The sequence below is a fragment of the Dermacentor variabilis genome, chromosome 7, assembly GCF_050947875.1.
Source record: "Dermacentor variabilis isolate Ectoservices chromosome 7, ASM5094787v1, whole genome shotgun sequence".
In the NCBI taxonomy this organism is placed as follows: domain Eukaryota; kingdom Metazoa; phylum Arthropoda; class Arachnida; order Ixodida; family Ixodidae; genus Dermacentor; species Dermacentor variabilis.
In genome coordinates, this window is record NC_134574.1 from 155,103,852 (window position 1) to 155,122,315 (window position 18,464).

At 47.3% G+C, this 18,464-nt stretch overlaps 2 protein-coding genes and 1 pseudogene across 3 annotated transcripts in view; 2 read left to right on the plus strand and 1 right to left on the minus strand.

Moving 5' to 3' along the window:
• The window catches only part of Wdr62 (WD repeat domain 62), a 28,037-nt gene extending 27,380 nt beyond the window's left edge, over positions 1 to 657 (plus strand). For both annotated transcript variants that reach the window (XM_075699753.1, XM_075699752.1), the window contains one exon: positions 438 to 657. In XM_075699753.1, the coding sequence (XP_075555868.1) occupies positions 438 to 584 (147 nt within the window). In that variant the 3' untranslated portion in view covers positions 585 to 657. The remainder of the gene's footprint in view (positions 1 to 437) is intronic.
• Positions 586 to 4,722, minus strand: LOC142588215 (DNA replication complex GINS protein PSF1-like). The gene is made up of 3 exons (XM_075699757.1): positions 4,570 to 4,722; positions 4,040 to 4,282; positions 586 to 895 (listed from the first exon to the last, which is right to left on the minus strand). The coding sequence occupies exons 1-3, from the start codon at positions 4,645 to 4,647 to the stop codon at positions 647 to 649; spliced, it is 570 nt and encodes a 189-aa protein (XP_075555872.1). The 5' UTR covers positions 4,648 to 4,722; the 3' UTR covers positions 586 to 646.
• A 9,955-nt stretch (positions 4,723 to 14,677) lies between these two features.
• Positions 14,678 to 17,292, plus strand: LOC142588902 (retinol dehydrogenase 14 pseudogene; annotated as a pseudogene).
• The last annotated feature ends 1,172 nt before the right edge of the window (positions 17,293 to 18,464 follow it).

The following is an 18,464-nucleotide window of genomic DNA, read 5'->3' on the forward strand; positions in this document are numbered from 1 at the left end:
AGAGTACGAACTAGAGCATGGTGATGAAATTGACAGGGTATCATACTTCGGATTGGATACATCAACAATAAGTTGACATTTAATCGATTACAGTTTCTTTAATACTGACTGCGTTGTCGGTAGTTAGTGAATAGTACTTTGTATCTATGTCTTCAGAGTTTTGTTGCTAGTGTAAAAGTAGCATTATAGAGTTAATTTGCTGCAACTGCAGTTGTTTTTGTGTACTAATGTACTAATTGCGTCTGTTCCGACATGCAGCACTACTGAATGTAGTAGTATAGCATTTTTCTCATAACCAGTGTACGCATCATATGATCTGTATCCTAGTCCTGTTGAGGGATCCATGGTACTGTGAATAAAAAAAATGAGAGATAGATAGATAGATCAAGTCAGTTTGATGGATGCGACGTCAACAGTTGTGTTGTCATGGCACGCAGCCGCCCCCCCTGGCACCCATGGGTGGTCCACTCAATCAGTCGAGCTCGGACCTCAATGCGCTGCTGCAGCAGTACTCGGAGCAGCTCATGAAGATGGTCAAGGAGCAGATGGCCAAAGGCGACAGCAAGCCCAGTGATTCCACATGACTCTTTTAGATGATGAAGCCATTTTTATTTTATTTTATTTTATTGCTGCCAATAAAGGGCTTTCAGCTGGTGACGTGCTCGACGATGCCCTGGTGGATGAGCTTCTCGCACTGGGAGCGCTCAAGGAAGTGCGTGGTGTCCCGTGCCAGCACAATGCACGTGCCGTCCTCAGTCTCGAAGTCTCCGTAGTCCCGTATGCACCGCACCTGCACGTACAGTGACTTGGGCGGACTTCGGTAGCGGGTCAGGTCCAGTCCGACGCTGGACATGTAGTCGGCTAGCAAGCCGTTGTAACGCCGCAGCCATTGTTGCTGCGCAAGACAGTGGGTGTTGAGTCAGTTTTCTTCGTGCAGTAATTGCTTCATGCTTGCAAATCACTAGAGGGAAACTGTGGGTTCATTAGTACAGGACACTGCTGCTTTATTTATCGCGCTTTGAGGTTTAACTTGGAACATTTCCCCGTGGTAGTGAAGTGCTTCGAACTTACAGTAATTATTTTTGTTTTTAATTTTGATTATAGGTCCAGTGCATCAACAGGTCATCTTTTCCATAATGTATTTACTAAACCTACATTTTTCTTACTCATTGCGCATAATTTTTGTATTCCAAACAATTTGTTGTAATGGCCTGAAAATCATCAAATGACAGAAATTTGTTTATAAATAGAACGAATATGTGAAGAAAAAGCAAATGCTTCAAAAATGTTCCCATTAGGATCTATAATGATGATAGGACATTATTTGAAAATCATGAATTGACCAATCTGGACATAAATAGAACAAATATGTAAAGAAAAAGCAAATGCTTCAAAAATGTTCCCATTAGGATCTATAATGACGACAGGAGAACATTTGAAAATCATCAAATGACAAATCTGGGCATAAATAGAACAAATATGTGAAGAAAAAGTAAATGCTTCAAAAGCGTTTCTATTAGGATCTATAGTGATGCCAGGACAGTATAGGAAAATGACACTGGTTTCAAAGCTATATTGCATGCAGACACTCATTGTGAAGCTGTGTAGTTTTTATGGGTTTGCGGCTGTTACATTGTGCAGTCTGGCTCACTTGTTATATTATGGCTTTTTCATTTTTTTCTGCATTCTATAAAAACACTTTGTCCTTCTGGTTTGTAACATTCTTGTGGCCGGTTATTTTGTCCTTAATGTAAACACTAATGTAATAATTTTATGATAATGCTTAGTTTGTGGTGTTTTGTAGCAAAGGTAATTGCATTATGCAAAATGGCTTGCAGATATACTCAATGTTGCTCTCCAGAAAATATCCAGGTCTTGCAGCACCAGCAAGCAAATTGTTCCTCAGTGCGAAAAAATTTATTGCAGAGAAATGCCAAACAGGAAGACTGGACTGGACCTGTGGGAACAATAAAAGCTACAGCGACTGTTGTCTATATGCTATCCACACTGGGCTGAACCAGGTAGAGTTGTTTTATGTCTGAAGGCTGTACTGCAGGACACAAACCCTAACTTTCATATCTGCAAACTCTCCTGAATTTTCATAATGTTAAATAATTTGAACTTGTTGGTCTCTGAACCAGCTGTTCGAAGTTTTCAAATAATGAAAGGATGCTGGAATGGTACTTGCTTAGAGCAACTTTAACAGGCAAGTTCCTGAAGCAGGTGAAATTGGCTAAAACAATGTCTCTGAAAAAGTTTCTGTGATCTAAAAACATTGTCTTGCTTGTCAGTTTTTGCTGTGCTGCATCTAAAAGTAAATCAATAACAGGCATATGTATAACTGAAAACGGTGCTCCATGGAAAGCTTAAAAAAACTTAGTTTGGACAAAAAATTCAAAAGGAGAAAATACGGCCTTCCTTTTATCAGACTTCATTATAGTAGCCTATACACCAATAAACATACAGCCAACCAATATGTGTATTTAGTATGTGTGAACTTGTTCTGTAAAATGCTGCACAACATTGTCCGCTGCCCATATGCAATATTAATGATGCATACTCATGACTGCTGTGATTGACATCATTTTCACTGAAAACACCACAAGTGATAATAAACTACATGACATTATGTTTACATTACTTATCAATAACAATTAACAGACAATAAGACAAAATCAGATGCACACATACATGGATACAAGGCCATGTGTCTCACTTTGACCCATTTTCATGTGCTGAAAGTTATTGATCATGAACGAACTAGCCCGACAGCCTGTTCTGGTGAACCACATTGTTAGGTCAGGGAATAAACTTCCACTTGAGATTCAAGATTTAAAGGTAACCATCTCCAATGAGAATCGGTCCCACTGGGTCTCGTGAAATCGAATGTGAATCCTTATGTGAAATTTCAAAGCATAAATGAAAATAATTTGAGATTTTACTGAAAGTATTGAGAATTTTTTAAATAATCTGAAATATACAAAATATGTGCCTTGCTTCTGGTTTCAACTTCTCAAAAGTATTGTGCATATTTGATTGCGTGAATATTAGCCGTGGTGGGAAAGTTGGGGCTTCACAAATGTAAAAACAGGTATGTGTCTATTGCATAAGGACAATGAGCAAAACGTGAACAAGGTGAATGCAGGAGCCAACGTTTCGACAAGTGGACTTGTCTTCTTCAAGGCGACATATGCTTTCCTCGCCACAGTATATATAGGTGGGGTTCTTCTAAAAGGGAGGGGGTGTGAGGCGGGAGGACGCGGAAACGAGTAATATGCTCGTAATATGCCTTGGGTGGCACAATGCTTAGTTGCCTATTGCGACTAATCTGCCTTTATCTAGTTTATGTAGCTTTGTTTGCTCCCTCTTCTGCTTTCCATAATTGACCGGGAAGAACGGATTAAGGCTTTGTGTTTTGATCTTTTCACAAACTGTTTTGCAAGCAATATATCATAGAAAAATGCCTATATGAATGTATCTATGCATCTTTGTATCCTTATATGTCCAGTCTTGCAGTTAATTATGTCTGCCCGTCCTGCAAATACCACAACGTGGTGTGCAGTATCCACTGAATAAAAAAAAGTTATGTATGTTTTCCTGTGCCGTAAGGGGCACGGTTAATGTCATTAACTGCGTACGACCACGTTTCTTAATGCTGCTGTTACGCGCTCATATTTAATGACATTAGACGTTAGGATGGCGACAGCTGCACTGGATGCAGTGTTTACCAATCCCGGATAGGCATAATTCAAGCAGAATTATTTCAGATTACTTTCGCGTTTCTCACGTGCAGCCGCAACAGCTAATTTGAGCTGCGACAGTACGCATTCGACGGCCGAATGAGTTGCAATAACCCTCTGCCCCTTCAAATGCCAGTGTAGCGCGGGTCCTCGCAATTACAGTTGTCGTTACATTTCATACGGATAACTGTAGGTTGGCTGAGGTGCTTCGTGTGTGCAAGTAGTGCTCCCAATCGCACACGTCTACTCGTGCGACCCTCGCTGAGGCGACCTCTGCAGAGAGCAAAGAGCGGCAGCACCTCTTGCTCGGACAGGTTCTCCCTGAGCTCGGCGGCCAGCGCGGTGCCAAATCCCCAGCGCATGTCGCGGGCCGACATCAGCCGCTGGTACAGGTAGGCGAGCAGGCAGCGCCGGATCTGACTCAGGGCGACGTGCCGCGCATGAACCGTGGCGTGTCTGTTCTCCATGTGCGTCTCCACGTCGTTCTGGTTCTCCGTGAAGAGAGCCTGCATGTCGGCCAGGCAGTCTCGAAGTGCATCCTCCTGCGCACAAGTGATCACTCGCCGCTGTGTTTCGGGGCGCTGCGGTTCAAGGGGCTGCGTGCAGTGGCGTAGCTAGGTTGTCTGGCACCCGGGGCCTTTAGCTCTTCTGTCACCCCCCTCCCCGCGGGTGTAGTCGAGGAAGGCGCGGATATCGACAATTTTCGGGTGTCTTCAGACGTATATGACCCCCCCCCCCCCCCCCTATTGGCTCCGTGCACCCGGGGCCCACGGCCCCCCGGCCCCCCCGGTTGCTACGCCACTGGCTGCGTGCCACCCCGACCTCTTACCTTCAACGGTGGAAGCCAACCGCGCGAGCGCTTTAGCTCCTTAACGAGTTCTAGCGCTTTTTCAACAAACAGCACCATGCTTCAGCTCCAGCAGCTGCCTGAACCGCGCGAAATAGCGCGTGCTCAACTTTCGCGCTTTTCGCTGATGATGATCCCTCGCGCCAGTCGCGACGCGTCAGCAAAGTCAGATTTTCCTGATATTTAAAAACTACCAATTAGACATTCGTGATTCAGTGGTCAACTGCGGCGATTTTTGGCGCACACATGGGACCGGAGTAAGGAGGTGATTTGTGAGGGAAGGAGCATAGAGCAGTGTCGCAGTGTTGGTTCTTTATTTATGGTGTGTCGTCCGGCGGCTAAACCTGCGAAAGAGTGACTCTTTTTGGGATGACAGCCTGGCGTGCTGGGGCACTCCGGTCAAATGTAGTATCATCTGCAGCTGCAGCCTGGAGTCATTGCTGGCAACTGGAGCCACAAAGGTGCAACACAGAACCTTCGGAATCGGTAGTTATGGTTGTCTCGGAGGCCATGCATTTCCGTAGCTTACTACGGTTTTCCGTGCTGCATTCGCACCTTTTTTATCCCTTTATTATGTGCACGGCAGTGAGTGATTGCGAACTTTATTTAGGTCCTGAGGAAAAGGAATTAAATCAGTCCGGCCGGTGCCACCCAAGTCGGGGCCCTCTGGACAGGCCTGAGCTGAGCGATGAGCTCTGTGCTTCTGGGCGCTAACTCCCAGGAGGACTGGTCATGAAAGTCCGTGCCCGCGTTGGCAGGGCACAGCCAGAGCATGTATTCGAAGTTGTATTCGTGGCCGCACCGGTCGCACTGTGGGTATTCAGTAGAAAGATGTGGATTGATCCTGCTTAGTGTCCTTGGTGGAATGTATGTCTGCAACTGTCTGTATAAGTGAAGGCCTGTGCTTTTTTGAGCTTTGGGTGATGAGGAGGAAAAATTATACGTCCTAAGCCATCATTTGAAGTGATTTCGTGGTACGACACGAGCTGGTCTTTGTTGTCTAGATCCCTCCAGGCTGGGTCGAAGCGAGGGCCGGGGCGGACCGCAGACGCGGAATGCCAGTTCTCGCGCCAGTTGGTGTGCCCGCTCGTTCGGATTACAGTCGATCAGGACGTCCGGAAATGTTGCCTTTGTGGGCCGGGAACGATGTGATGTGTGGGGACATCAGGTTGTAATTTCCCGTTTATTCCCGTAATTTCCCGTTTCTTCCCGTCTCTTAGCGCCAGGATGCTTTTACATCCCTGGATTTGTTGTCTATGACGGTGCTCCTGATGAGTAGAAAGGCGTCTTGAGTGGATAGTGATTTTCTGAAGCCTATGCGATTGTGGCGGAATAGGCCGTTTTCTTCGATGTGCTCGCCAATTATGTTGTGGATGGCATGTTCCGCGACCTTCCCGAGTCACGACGTAAGGGAGATGGGTCTCAGATTCTCTGCATGGAGCGGTTTTCCGGGTTTGGGGATGAGGACTGAATTGGCAGTTCGCCATTCGTCCGGCACCCGGCCTTCAGCTCATACTTCGTTAATTTTGCTCGTAATTATTTGTATGGCTCTGTCATCTAGGCTTCTGAGTAGTTTGTGAGTCCATCTGGGCCAGGGGCCGACCATCCATTTAGGTCGTGAAGGTGGTGCGCAATCTGCGAGACTTCGAAAGGACGATCCAGCGAGAGTTGAGGTGTCCCCTTGTACTCGCGTGTCGGGTCGTCACACGGGAAGGATTTGCACTCCACCGGAAGGCAGATGTCTGCCAGGGCGTCAGCAAAGCCTCGCGGACTCGTGCCTTCTTTCGTGTGGAGATGAACGAGCCTTTCGATCGTTAGCCGGGCATTATTCTTGGTCGGTTTGTTGCTGTCGGCGAATAGGTGCCTGAGAAGGCTCCACTTGCTGCCCCTTCTCATTTTACCCTCCGCTTCGTTACACACCTCGTCCCATTGCTGCGAACTCAACTTTATGGAATGTTCTTCAATCTCTTTTTTGATTGCCGTTAATTTAGACCTCAGCCTCCTGTTTAGCTTATGCTGTTTCCATCTTTCTCTTAAAGCGTTCTTGGCCTCCAGGAGGTGTGCGAATCTGGAGTCCGTGGCTGGCACTTCCAGGTCCGTGCTTATTTCTTTAGTGGCGTTGGCCACCGTAATTTTTAGATTTTCCATGAGCTCTTCGGAGGTTTCTTCTTATCTGTCCTCATTACCCCTCATTTTTCGGAAGAGGTCCCAGTCGTCGTGGATGTATACGTCTTGGGAGGAGTGGGGGTGTGATGCGGGCGTTGATTTCTAGGATGAAGTGGTCACCGCCAAGGTCCTCCTGCAGGTTGTCCCACGATCCGTCCGCGTTTCCGAGGAACGTCAGGTCCAGGGTGGTGTCCCTTTGAACCGAGTGTCCTCTGCGCGACGGGAACCTCGAGTCCGTGATGAGTTTCATGCCTAGGCTGTCCGCGCGCTCGTCAAGGTTAATCCCTTTCCTGTCATTAGTGGCGTATCCCCAGACGGTGTTGTGCGCGTTGAAGTCTCCGGCAACGATCAACGGCATGTCCTTGGCTTGCGACGCGGCCAATGTGAGAAGCTTATTATTCAAATTACTGAGTCTGTCAATGGGGGAACTGTAGACGTTTGGTATGTAAAGGTTAGTCTTTAGGGCCCGACTGGGAAAGATTTCTGTGAGCATGGATTCCAGGACTTTGTTGTATGTCGGGGTTCCCCTTTCCACAAAGCTGACGTCTTTGCGGATGAGAGTGGCAATGCCCCTGACTTGTATGAAATCGGGGTCCAGGGTCGACCTGGAAACCCTGTGCCTTTTCCACGTTCTTTTCCGCCCCACACTCTTGCAGGATGATGACGTGTGTGTTTTTTTTTGCATGATCTGACGAATTGCGTTATGTTAGCTTTCATTTTGTTGAATGAGTTACAGTTCCATTTCCAGATCTTGAAATATTGCGGTGCATTGTCCATATTGCACTGTTTTGGCATGGTGCCCTTTTTGCTCGGCTCACTTATTGGTCCTGGCGGCTTGGCGGGTGCGGGCGGCGCAGGTAGAGGTCCTAGAGAAGACATGGGCCCTGGGTCCGGCGTGGGGATTGTTTTCGTGCTTTTGGGATGAGCGATTGGTCTTTCTAGGCGGCTGAGTCAGATTTGCGTGAGTGCCTCCTTAATTTCAGTAATTGCCGATTGAAACGTGTTGTATACTTGCCCTTCTTCTTGCTGCGCTTCTTGGCTTTGTTGTCGCTGACGGCACGGCAAGCTCTGGTTTTTCTAGAAGCTCTTTTTTTTTTCTTGTGCACTCTGGTCCCTAGGGGGGGAATTCTGTAACTGTCCACCTATAGTGGACATGTCCATTTCGTCTGTTGTTGAGGTTCTGATTGGCTGCGCTGTGCTTCGCGTCCACAGCCGCCAGGCACCACGGCCAATCAGCATCTAGGCACGTCTATAGCATATGGACCTTTTCTCGATCGGGTACGGATGGGGGAGGGAGGGGGTTGCCGATTGTTGCAAGATCTGTTGGTGAAGAAATACACTATTTATTGGTGTTTTCCTAGCTGCCCCTTAATTCTACAGTGTTATCTGATTCTAGTGTTACCTGTTGGCATAGAAATAAACTATTCGTTCTATCTTTTTTTTTTTTTTTGCCCTCGGCCGTTGCCTAGCCCATCCGCTTTTGAGTTTGAGTTTATTGAACGTTACAAGGGGGGGGGGGGAGGTGTTACTTATGGAGAAAGGTATACAGAAAGAGAGGTCCCTTAGTGTGAACACTGCAATGTGACCCCCCTGTCCCCTTTAGAAGAACGTTACCTATGTATACTGCGCCGAAGAAAAGCATATATATGCTTTTCTTCTTTCTTTTTCAAGGCGACATATGTCGCCTTGAAAAAGAAAATTTCAGTTGTCGAAACGTTGGCTGCCGCTTTTACCTTGTTCTAGTTTTGCTCGTCGTCTTGTATTTCCATCTCCGGCCTTCCCCCTGTTTTCCCTGGATGTGCACCCTTCTTTATTACAAGGGACGCGCAGTATTCTTCAATTTTGGCACGACGGTTTTCCCTCAAAGCGCTTCTCAGAAAAAGTATGTTTCAACAAAAGACTATACGAACACCGAGTCACAATGACGGCACAATTCCACTATTCTTCACATCGTAAATAAAAAGTAGCGCAAGTCAGTAACATCGGGCGCTTTTCTCAGCCTGAGCCTGTCTTTTCTGGCTTAGGTCCGTTCGCTGGTTTTTTGGGTTTCTTCTTGCGATTTTCTCACTTCGCTATTGAATCGGACGCTGACGCGTCTCTCGTATGGCGTTGACGACCACTCGGGGCGACGGATTATTAAAGGAAAAGAAAGAAATAACGAAAGGAAAAAACGAAAAGTGGAACGAAGTGGGGGTGCCCTTTGTAAAGCCCCGATTTCTTTCATTGACTCAGCTCGCAGAGTACCGCATTTGAAGAGATTAAAGCTTTCGCGAAGTTTCTTTTTTTTTTCTCTTTAGCGCATTACTTCCCAATGGAACAGGTAGCCTAATGACATTTTCGTTGAAGGTCTTATGCAGTGCCTACGCGGCCTGCAATAGAAATGATCCAGTTTGAATCTTTGAACAATCTTCTTTTCTTTTATATTGCATTTTGAGAACATGGTATAGCCATTAGCCTTTAAATCTTGGTCATATATGTTTCGTACTGTATGTGTGCGTATCGTGTCAACAATTCCTTGTTTATGTATATTTTGTACTCCGTCACTGACCAAGCCAAAAGTATTAGACGTTTCGGAACATGTACGGGTTCCGAAACGTCTAACACTTTTAGACGCAATGAGTCAGTTAAAAATTAAGACGCAATGAATCCATGCATAAAATATACCGAATTTCTTGAATGCGTTGGGGACGAGGACATTTTAATGCTTACTGACCATGGTAGCCTAAACAAACAAAAAGCTGCAGAGTGAATTAACTCAGATTCGTTGCAGTAGAGTGCACTATAAATAGAATTGCAGGCACCAGCCTTGAATGCCAGCGACGACAGCTTGTCACTACCACAGTTTTGGTTTCGTACTGGGTTCTAACGCGCATTTATTTCTTTTTTAGTAATGTTCTCCTGAAAGAAAAAAAAAGCGCAGGTTACAATGGACTAGATATGAGAAATACGTCATTCGACTAAACAAACATGGCGCTGCTTCTTGGTGCCCCTTGATACAGTGTACTAGAAATTGTACCCCTGAAATGACATGTGAACCGAAACAGTGTATCAGATAACTAGCGAGGATTTCTCCCAAAAGTTTGTCTGCATTTCCTGAGCAGAAAATCTCAAGTAATTAGGACTAAAAGGGACACTGAAGAGAAACATTAAACGAGCTTAACTGGTGCATTATTCCTTATAAGCAGTTATTTTTTTTTGCGGTAAGAGGTTAATTAAGACGTGAAAATGAAAGCCACTTTCTCATTTCTTATTCGACGCCGAAACCCCAGTACTGTGTGTGTGACGTCATGACGTCATACATTTCAAAGTATTTTACTCGTATTTTGGCCATCGTGGCGTAGTAAAGGTTCTCGAAACTTGCCAAGTCTCTGGCTCCTTTAGAATACTGTGCAGTCCATCCTTGCCGAAAAATGAAGAAAAGAAAGATAGTAAAGAAATAAAAGTAACCACGACCGAACAGACGTCGTCATAATCTATGACGTCACGGAGAGCTGGTGCGGGAACTTGAAGGCGGCGTCGCCACAGGTGTCTTGTTATTGCGTCTTCTCTGGCTTACCAAACTCACAGCAAGAGTGGCTTTATTGTTATTGTGGAAGTGTATTTCTCTTTAGTGACGATTTAAAGGTGAAGGTTAAACTTTCGTTTTTCTGTTATTACGTGTCCATATCACCACGCCTACACGACGTCAGTGGTGCCCGTGTAGTAAAGTGGATTAAAGTTAGAACAAGTTAAAGAAAGGGGACTGAAGCTAAAGTCAATTAAGGTGAAGTAAATAAATGAAGCTGATTTAAAGTGGAGTAAGGTGGATTAAGTCGGAATAAAGAGGATTAAGGTGGATTAAGTTTAGTAAAAGTAATAGCAAGGCGGATTAACGTGTATTAAAGTGACTTGAAGTGGATAAGGTGGTACAAATTAGAGCAAGGTGGATTAAAGTGGATTTAGTTTGAAATAAGTGTATTAAGATTGGTACAAATTACAATAAGGTTAATTAAAGTAAAGTGAATTACTGTCTATTAAGGTTGGTATAAATGAGACCAAGGTGGATTAACATAAGTTAAGGAGCAATAAATTGTATTAAGGTTGTCACAAACTACAGAAAGGTGGATCAAGGTGGATAACAGCTGGGTAAAGGTGGATTAAGGTTAGTGCGACTAGAGCAAAGTGAATTAGGGCGGATTAAAGAGTATTAAAGTTGGTACAAATTAGAGCAAGGTGTATTAATGTGGATTAAGGTAGAGTTGTGATGGTTTTAATTGCGATAAGTTACAGAAGTCATGTTGCTTTCGCATTCAGATCACGTAATAACGCTTAAGATGACTGTCAATTATGTACTTCGTTTTACGCGTATGTGGTGTTTTTTTATTGCGACTCCAGACGAATTTCTGCCATCGCCGTCGGTGTCACCGTGAGGTTCCGTATAAAGTCCGAGGGCGATCGCATGTGCGAGTGAAAGCGTGAGACGGTGAGCCGGCGATCGCCGCTCAATCTCGCGTACGCAAGCGAGGGAAGCGGGGAGGAATAAAACCCCTTAAACTTCGTAAAGTAGTGCCACGCTTTGAAGAATGCCGCTTCCTCCTCGCGCGCTCTGGCCGAGGCCGACGCCGCGTCGCCATTGGCCTAATAGCATCACGTGGGCCCTCGCGCCGTGCATCAGCGCCATTTTTGCTAGCGTCTATGGAGTGGCGAGGAGCGCATGTTGGCGCAGTTGCTACGCTCGAGCAGTGTAGGCGGCGCCACGGTCGAGGAGGGAGCGTGAAAGAGAGGAGAAACGAGGAGGAGTGAGAGCGCGGAGGGGGAGAGTGTCGCTACTTTACGAAGTTTAAGGGGTTTTAGGGAGGAAGAGCCCCATCTTTCGTCGCGCGCAAGGATCCGGTTGGAGGGTAGGGAGGGGGGCGCGTTCTACTCCGGGCTGCCCGGGCGTCCGCGCGTGCCCGCCCGTGTCGCTGTATCTCGAAAGCCATCTGCGACGGGGGCACAGTCCGGCGGCGCGCTGTGTTTTCGCGGCTTAGTTCGCGTTGGGGGGGGGATGCGAGACGCAGCACGAAGGCCCATTCACTCGCTGCTGCTGCCGCGCTTCCTCGCTCCAGCGTTTTGACAGCGAGTTTCTGCGGTCATCGAGTGAGACGCTTTCATGTTTGCGTGGCGCGTGACACCACGCTTGTAAATTTAGTTAATGTGCCTATGTTTACAAGTTTATGCTGCTGATAAGGCTACTATCCTTAGTTCGTATTATGAGCTGTCCACTAATTTTCTATGGCAATCGATGCTTCGCCTTTCGGGCGAAACTGCGATTTTTTTACGTACTTGGCTTAAAAGCCATACCACGCATTCACATACATTCATGATACACGATTGTTCACACGCAACTGATGTTTGTTTTAATTTCCAGCGTGTCTGCGACATATTTGACGCGCAGACATGCTTCCTCACTCCCACGGTTCGTGGGTTCGAGTACCTTGATTACTATATCTTAATTAACTGTGGCTTAATTAACTTTGCCTTTATTAACACCAAGGGTCGTAAGTGCGACTCCCACCAATGGTCGTGGGTTGGAATATCTTTCGGACCATCGGTGGTTACGACAACGCCGGAGTTTCCACCTCATGAGCCATATATTTCTTTCGCATTAATAAACTATTTATTTTTAACAAAATGTCGTTTCATGCATTCCAGCACAAAATTAACTGGAACGCCATTGAATTTCTTCTCGAAATTCGGGAATTAGTATCTCAAAAATGGTGTCGTCCTGAGAATTTGTAAATTTCACTGTGGGCCATGAGGCAGTTAGGTAAAAAGTTAATTAGGAATATGTTGTTAATTTGTCGATTATGCATTTCAATTTTTTGTGCAAGTAGTGTCCGCTGCTTCAAGCAGACCACTTCATGAACTATAGAATTGTGCTGCTATCTGCCGCGGGCAATCTTTAAGAATTTTCGAACGTGTTCGCTGAAACACATATCCTGCCTGTTGCATCTGTCGCACAGCTTCTTCTGCGAACGTAATATTCATTATAGCAAGAACGGTGCAAAAGGCCCAGACATGTCCATGCTGTGTGCGCTGCATGTGTCCAAGACGTCCCCCACGGACATGAAAGGGATGTCCGCAGGACACGGAAAGGGCATGCAGCCTAACGATCTTGCGGGGGACGTCCGCCGGACAAATTAAGCACATTTCAGGAATATTCATATCACTTGAGGTGATCGCGGTCACTGGGCATGTGCTGTTGGGTGTTAAAACCTCGTTATACTGAAGTAGAAGGGTGAGCCAGAGTTATTTCGTTTTATCCATTATTACATATGCTGCACTGAATCTCTGCGGGTATTTCAAGGAGAATTTTCATTTACTTCGTTATATCCGCTTTTTGTTATATCCGGCTTCGTTATAACGAGACTTGACTGTACTTTCCTTTCTTGGCCAATCCCACAAAATCGTACCGTGTCACTGTGACACAACGGGTACAGAAGCCTTAAATGTATACTTACAGATATGTGTCGTGCTTTTCTGTGCATGCGCCTCTCAAAAACATTATTCAATCGCTTTCATCTTCGTGACACTGGGAGTTAATTCTGCGGCTACATTCGACGAGGCTGTGCTTGCCATTCGCTATACCGTCGAACCTCGATATAGCGAACGCGGATATAACCAAATAAATAAAACTTGTCTGACCGCTGTTACAGTGTAACATGTATATGTTATAACGAATATCGGATATAACTAAGCTATTTTTGTGTCCGATACAAACTTCGTTGTAACGGGATTCGACTGCTGCTACTTCGCTAACTCAAGCAACCTTCACGTCATATAGATTCTGACATTGCGTTTTATTTGCGTGTTTTTAATGGGATTAGCATACTTAGCCTGCTTCGTCCACTTTGGCATTCTAGCTGCTGTCTTCTGTACAGTGCCTGAAACCTCGCTCCCACTCGCGAAAAAGAAAAACGAACTTGCATGTCTAACTGATAATAGGGAGAATGCACGATCTTTTAACTGATAATGAAAATTAACGTTTTACGTCCGAATAAAGACGTCGATATGCAGTCGCGCCGCAGTTCATTCGAAGACGGATATGCTGAACTCCATTTCTATACAGTGCCAGCAGCACACAACGGCAGTTGTGGTTTCGAAGCCGAGTTTAGGGAAGCTTTCTTTGTGGCGTCCGGATGTGTAGAGGCTGTGATGCGTGGCTGTGATGTGGCACGTGGGAGTATTAATTAATGCGATAACCATTCTTAGCTAACTTGCCCTGTACTACAGATAGTATATAACAACAGTGTCGTCAGCAACACGGTGTCTCACTACGTTGCTTGAATGCTAATCACATTAACGTCGACAGCCATGATGAAGTGTGCTCTGATGGATTTTTTTTTTCCTTCAGCGTATATATCTTCAGTTTCCTGCATGCATGCAGCACACTTCAACTCATATGTGCGTATTTCTAATAGGTGCCTCCGAGCGCCGTTTAGATCTTTTCGGATTTACTCGCGTCATCCTTTCTTGATATCCGACTAGTCGTGCTGGATTGTCAAAAAGAAGCAGGACGCGCGAGTACTCATTCGCGCCACAAGCACGCACATCCAATGTTTTCAAGCGGCGACATACTATCTATAGCGCCTGCCGCGAACGTATATGCACTGATATATGTGTATGTGATGGATAGTTAACGTGGCGCGACTGTCGTCACGTAACTAGCGGTATAGCGGTATAACTGGGCAACTGCAAAATGACAGTCATCAATGCATGCGACGACTGCTTTTCAACGGATGATTACATCGATTTCTCCTGCTAATATTGCTTTCATTCTTTTAACCACCGTAATTTCGCATTTGAAGAGCAATTACTCCATAACAGTTCCCAAGATGTACTTCTCATTATAACTTGGGATAAACTTCCGATCTCTTGGGCAACCTCCCCATATATAGTGGGTATGAATCACGACCTGGATGAACAGCAACAGCAGCAGCAGCTTGAAGAAGAGGAGGCGCGGCATCTCGAGCAGCAGCGGCGGCGGCTTCGGCGGCGGCCCGCCCGCGACCCCTTCGCCATGTCGTCGGACGAAGACGACGGGGACGCGACGATTCTGCAGCTGCTGGAGACGGCCGTGCGCACCGCGGTCATCGCGTTCGCGCTGACGTTCGTCGCGTGGCTCTACTGCCGGCTGAGCCAGCGCCGCTGCAAGTGCGCCGCCCGGCTCGAGGGCAAGACGGTCCTGGTGACCGGCGGCAGCTCGGGCATCGGCTACGAGACGGCCAAAGCGCTGGCGTCGCGCGGAGCACGCGTCATCTTCACCTGCCGCAACATGCAGGTGGGCCGCCAGGCGCTCGCCTCCATGATCGAGGCGAGCGGCGGCGGCGACGTGGTGCTCAAGCAGCTGGACCTCTGCTCGCTGTCCTCGGTGCGCCGCCTGGCGACCGACGTCCTGGAGACCGAGCCCCGACTCGACCTGCTCGTCAACAACGCGGGTCGATCGGCGCCGCCGCACCGGACGCTCACCATCGACGGCTACGAGACGACCATACAGAGCAACCACCTGGGCCACGCGCTGCTCACGGGCATGCTGCTCGACCTGCTGCGCCGCTCGGCCCCGTCGCGCGTCGTCGTAGTCTCGTCCATGGTGCACGCGTGGGCGCAGCTGGACCCGGACGACCCGTTCCTCGAGCACCACTACACGCCGAGCCGCGCGTACGGCCTCTCCAAGCTGTACAACGTGTACTTCGCCCGCGAGCTGGCCGACAAGCTCCGCGGCGAGCAGGTCACCGTCAACGCCCTCCACCCGGGCCTGGTCAAGTCGCGCTTCTTCCGCGAGCCGCCCATCACGTATTGCGCCAAATTCCTGCGATACGCCGTCATACCGCTATTCGGAAAGGTGCCCGCAGATTTTTCGAAGAGAAGGTTTTCGTAGTTAACACTTCACACGGGTTTGGCGTATCTGGCATTTGGGTATCTTGTAACCGCATCCCGAAAGAAAAAAAAAATAAACGACCCTTTCGCGGCTTCAGAACGCCGCAGCGAGTTACAAGAGTTATACAACGAGACAATAAGCGAGGATTAGTTTCAAAGCGGGTAAAATTAACGATGCGGACGTAATTAGCGTCAATATAGTCGATATTGAACCCCATTGCACTTAGCCCCTGTAAAGGGTGCCACTGCGTAGATATATACATGTTGAGGCAAAGCCACCGTACGGGACAATTTTGAGAAATGGAGCGGGTTCACGTGGACTAAGCTGTGCTCGCGCGATGCAGTGTTATCTGGAAGGCGGCTTCGGTGGTGCCCACAACAAGAGAGAATTAGTGGGCCAGTAGGTAAAATTAACGGTACGGGCGTAATTATCGCCAATATGGGCGAGAATTAGCCACTCGTACTGCACCATAGCCTGCGCTATCTCCGGGATCTGCCCAGCTGGCGTCTTGGTTAAAAAGAAACAGAAGCAAATGTGACACTAAAGATGACAACGAATAAGATACGAAATTAGTGAATAATGACCATAAATAATAGAGAGAATAGAGAGATATATAATCATTTAGTCATCGAATAGTTTGAACCACCGTACGTGTACGTCAACCTTGTCTTCTTTAGCGTCGACACTTGGTTGACCCTCTTTTTTTATTTTCTCACAAGCTTAATCTAGCCGTGCATGCCCAGGCCACACACACTTTTGCACCCGCCTATCTCTGCGGTTACGTACTGCACTTCCTGAGCTTGCGATGATGTTGCAGTATATCTCAGCAGGTGTGATTGCATTTGCTCCATTGATCGTTGTCTGCAAAAGCAGCACCAGCGTTTAAATTTTCTTCAGGCGGAATATTTTCTACCCATAATTAAAATACATGTGCTTAAGTGAACTATGTGTAGCTTGAGAATCCTTTCTTTCTATTTTTGCAAAAATTGACACCCTACTGCTGATAGGAGCAGTAAATAAAGTAGTACAAACTCCCACTGCCGGCTTGAATGCATTCGAGATATGCGATGAAAGTGATCCACGACACAATTCAACAAGTAATGCACTCTCCGCCGCACTGGGGGATTGGACAGAATGTGCTATACAAACGCTGCCAAGGAAAGCAGTTGTCGCCTTGAAGAAGACAATTCTCTTTGTCGAAACGCTGTCTTCAGTGGCATCCCCTGCTCGACCACTGTTACACTCTCATGCATATTTATACTTGTATACATCGAGTCGACTGTCGCCTATTGCACTCTCTTTCAGCTATAGCTTCTCATGTATCTATTAGTTTAGCGGGTGGACACATAACTGATACCAACTGCATTTTGAAACGGAACACTCAGTTGATCGAGCTTTTGCAGCGCAACACCAGAGCAACGATAAACGCGAGCGTGTTGTCGCCATGTCTGCAGTCGCCCTCGGAGGGTGCCCAGACGAGCATCCACCTGTGCCTAGCGCCCGAGTTGGCGCACACGACGGGCCGCTACTTCATGGAGTGCCGCGAGGCGAGGCCAGCGGCGCACGCCCTGGACCCGGTGCTCCAGCGGCAGGCCTGGGAGATCACCGAGCAGGCGCTCAACATGCGCCTATGCTACTGAGCGGGCGCCACGTCGAAAGCATGTCTAAAGCCTTGCCAGCTGTGCTGCTGTTGTGACAAAATTTGTTGCTCTATTCGGAGACGTTGCGGGTTAACTTGCAGACGCGGTATAGTTTGGGGAAGCAACGAGTTTCGCGTGAGTTGTCGCGGCGTGGGCCGTTGCGTAACGGTTGTTGTTATTGATGGTCGTGATGATGACGATATGATGATCTGTGTAGTACGTTCTCCTCTCCTTTGGATCGGATGATGTGCGAGAAGATCGATCCGGATTTGGTACTCGTCTAAAATAATTAAAACATGCAAGAAAAAGGAAAGAAAACCGAATAAAACGGTTCGCCTTATATATAGTCACATCACTTAGTTGTGGTCGTCCTAAAGTCTCGGGAGCGCCACCGAAATTCCAGCAGCCTTTTTTCGTCACTTCAGCAGCCTTCCGTGTGCGGGTGAGCGAAAGTCCATCGAGATTTATAGCATATTGCAGGCATCCGGAGCTGCGAAGCACGCAAGGTTCACTTGCGCTGGACGCAAGATTCCAGGACGCTATACCGGAGGATGTGACTTATTTGCCTGCAATACATTTCAAGGCCCGATCCATGATCCTCTTGTGTGATATTTTCTTCTGCCTGGTGACGCGGAAACGAAGCAAGCCTAAAGCTTTTTGCTGCCCTCGGCATCCGTTATTTTACCATTCTCTTGACAGTCGACTTTGCACTGAACCGATCTGAGCCGCACAAATTCCTCAATACTGACGCTTCCTAGCTGTCAGAACGGTCTGTTCCCTGATGTCACAGCCGTCTGTTTTTGAAGGTGCGCGTTTGTTTCCGCGAGCTGTCTTCAGGCAACGAACTATCTCGCCTACTAACAAATGAAGCCGGTCAATATGTAAGTCGGCAACAAATTCTGAAGGTCAGTAAAGAAAGATCTTAGAAAAATCATCACTGGGCCGCTTGGGAGCCATCCGATCAACTCGACTGCTGCAACGAAGGGGCGTCTGACGAAGGAACGTTGCCGCGAGCGCCGCTGTGCCATCACATGATTGCTGAGAGAGTGTAAGGGGGAGAGGCCACAGCTGTGGCGGCGCAACTGCTGCTATGCGCCACTGTGCCATCACGTAATTGCTGAGAGAGTGTGGGGGAGAGAGGCCACAGCTGTGGCGGCGCAACTGCTGCTATG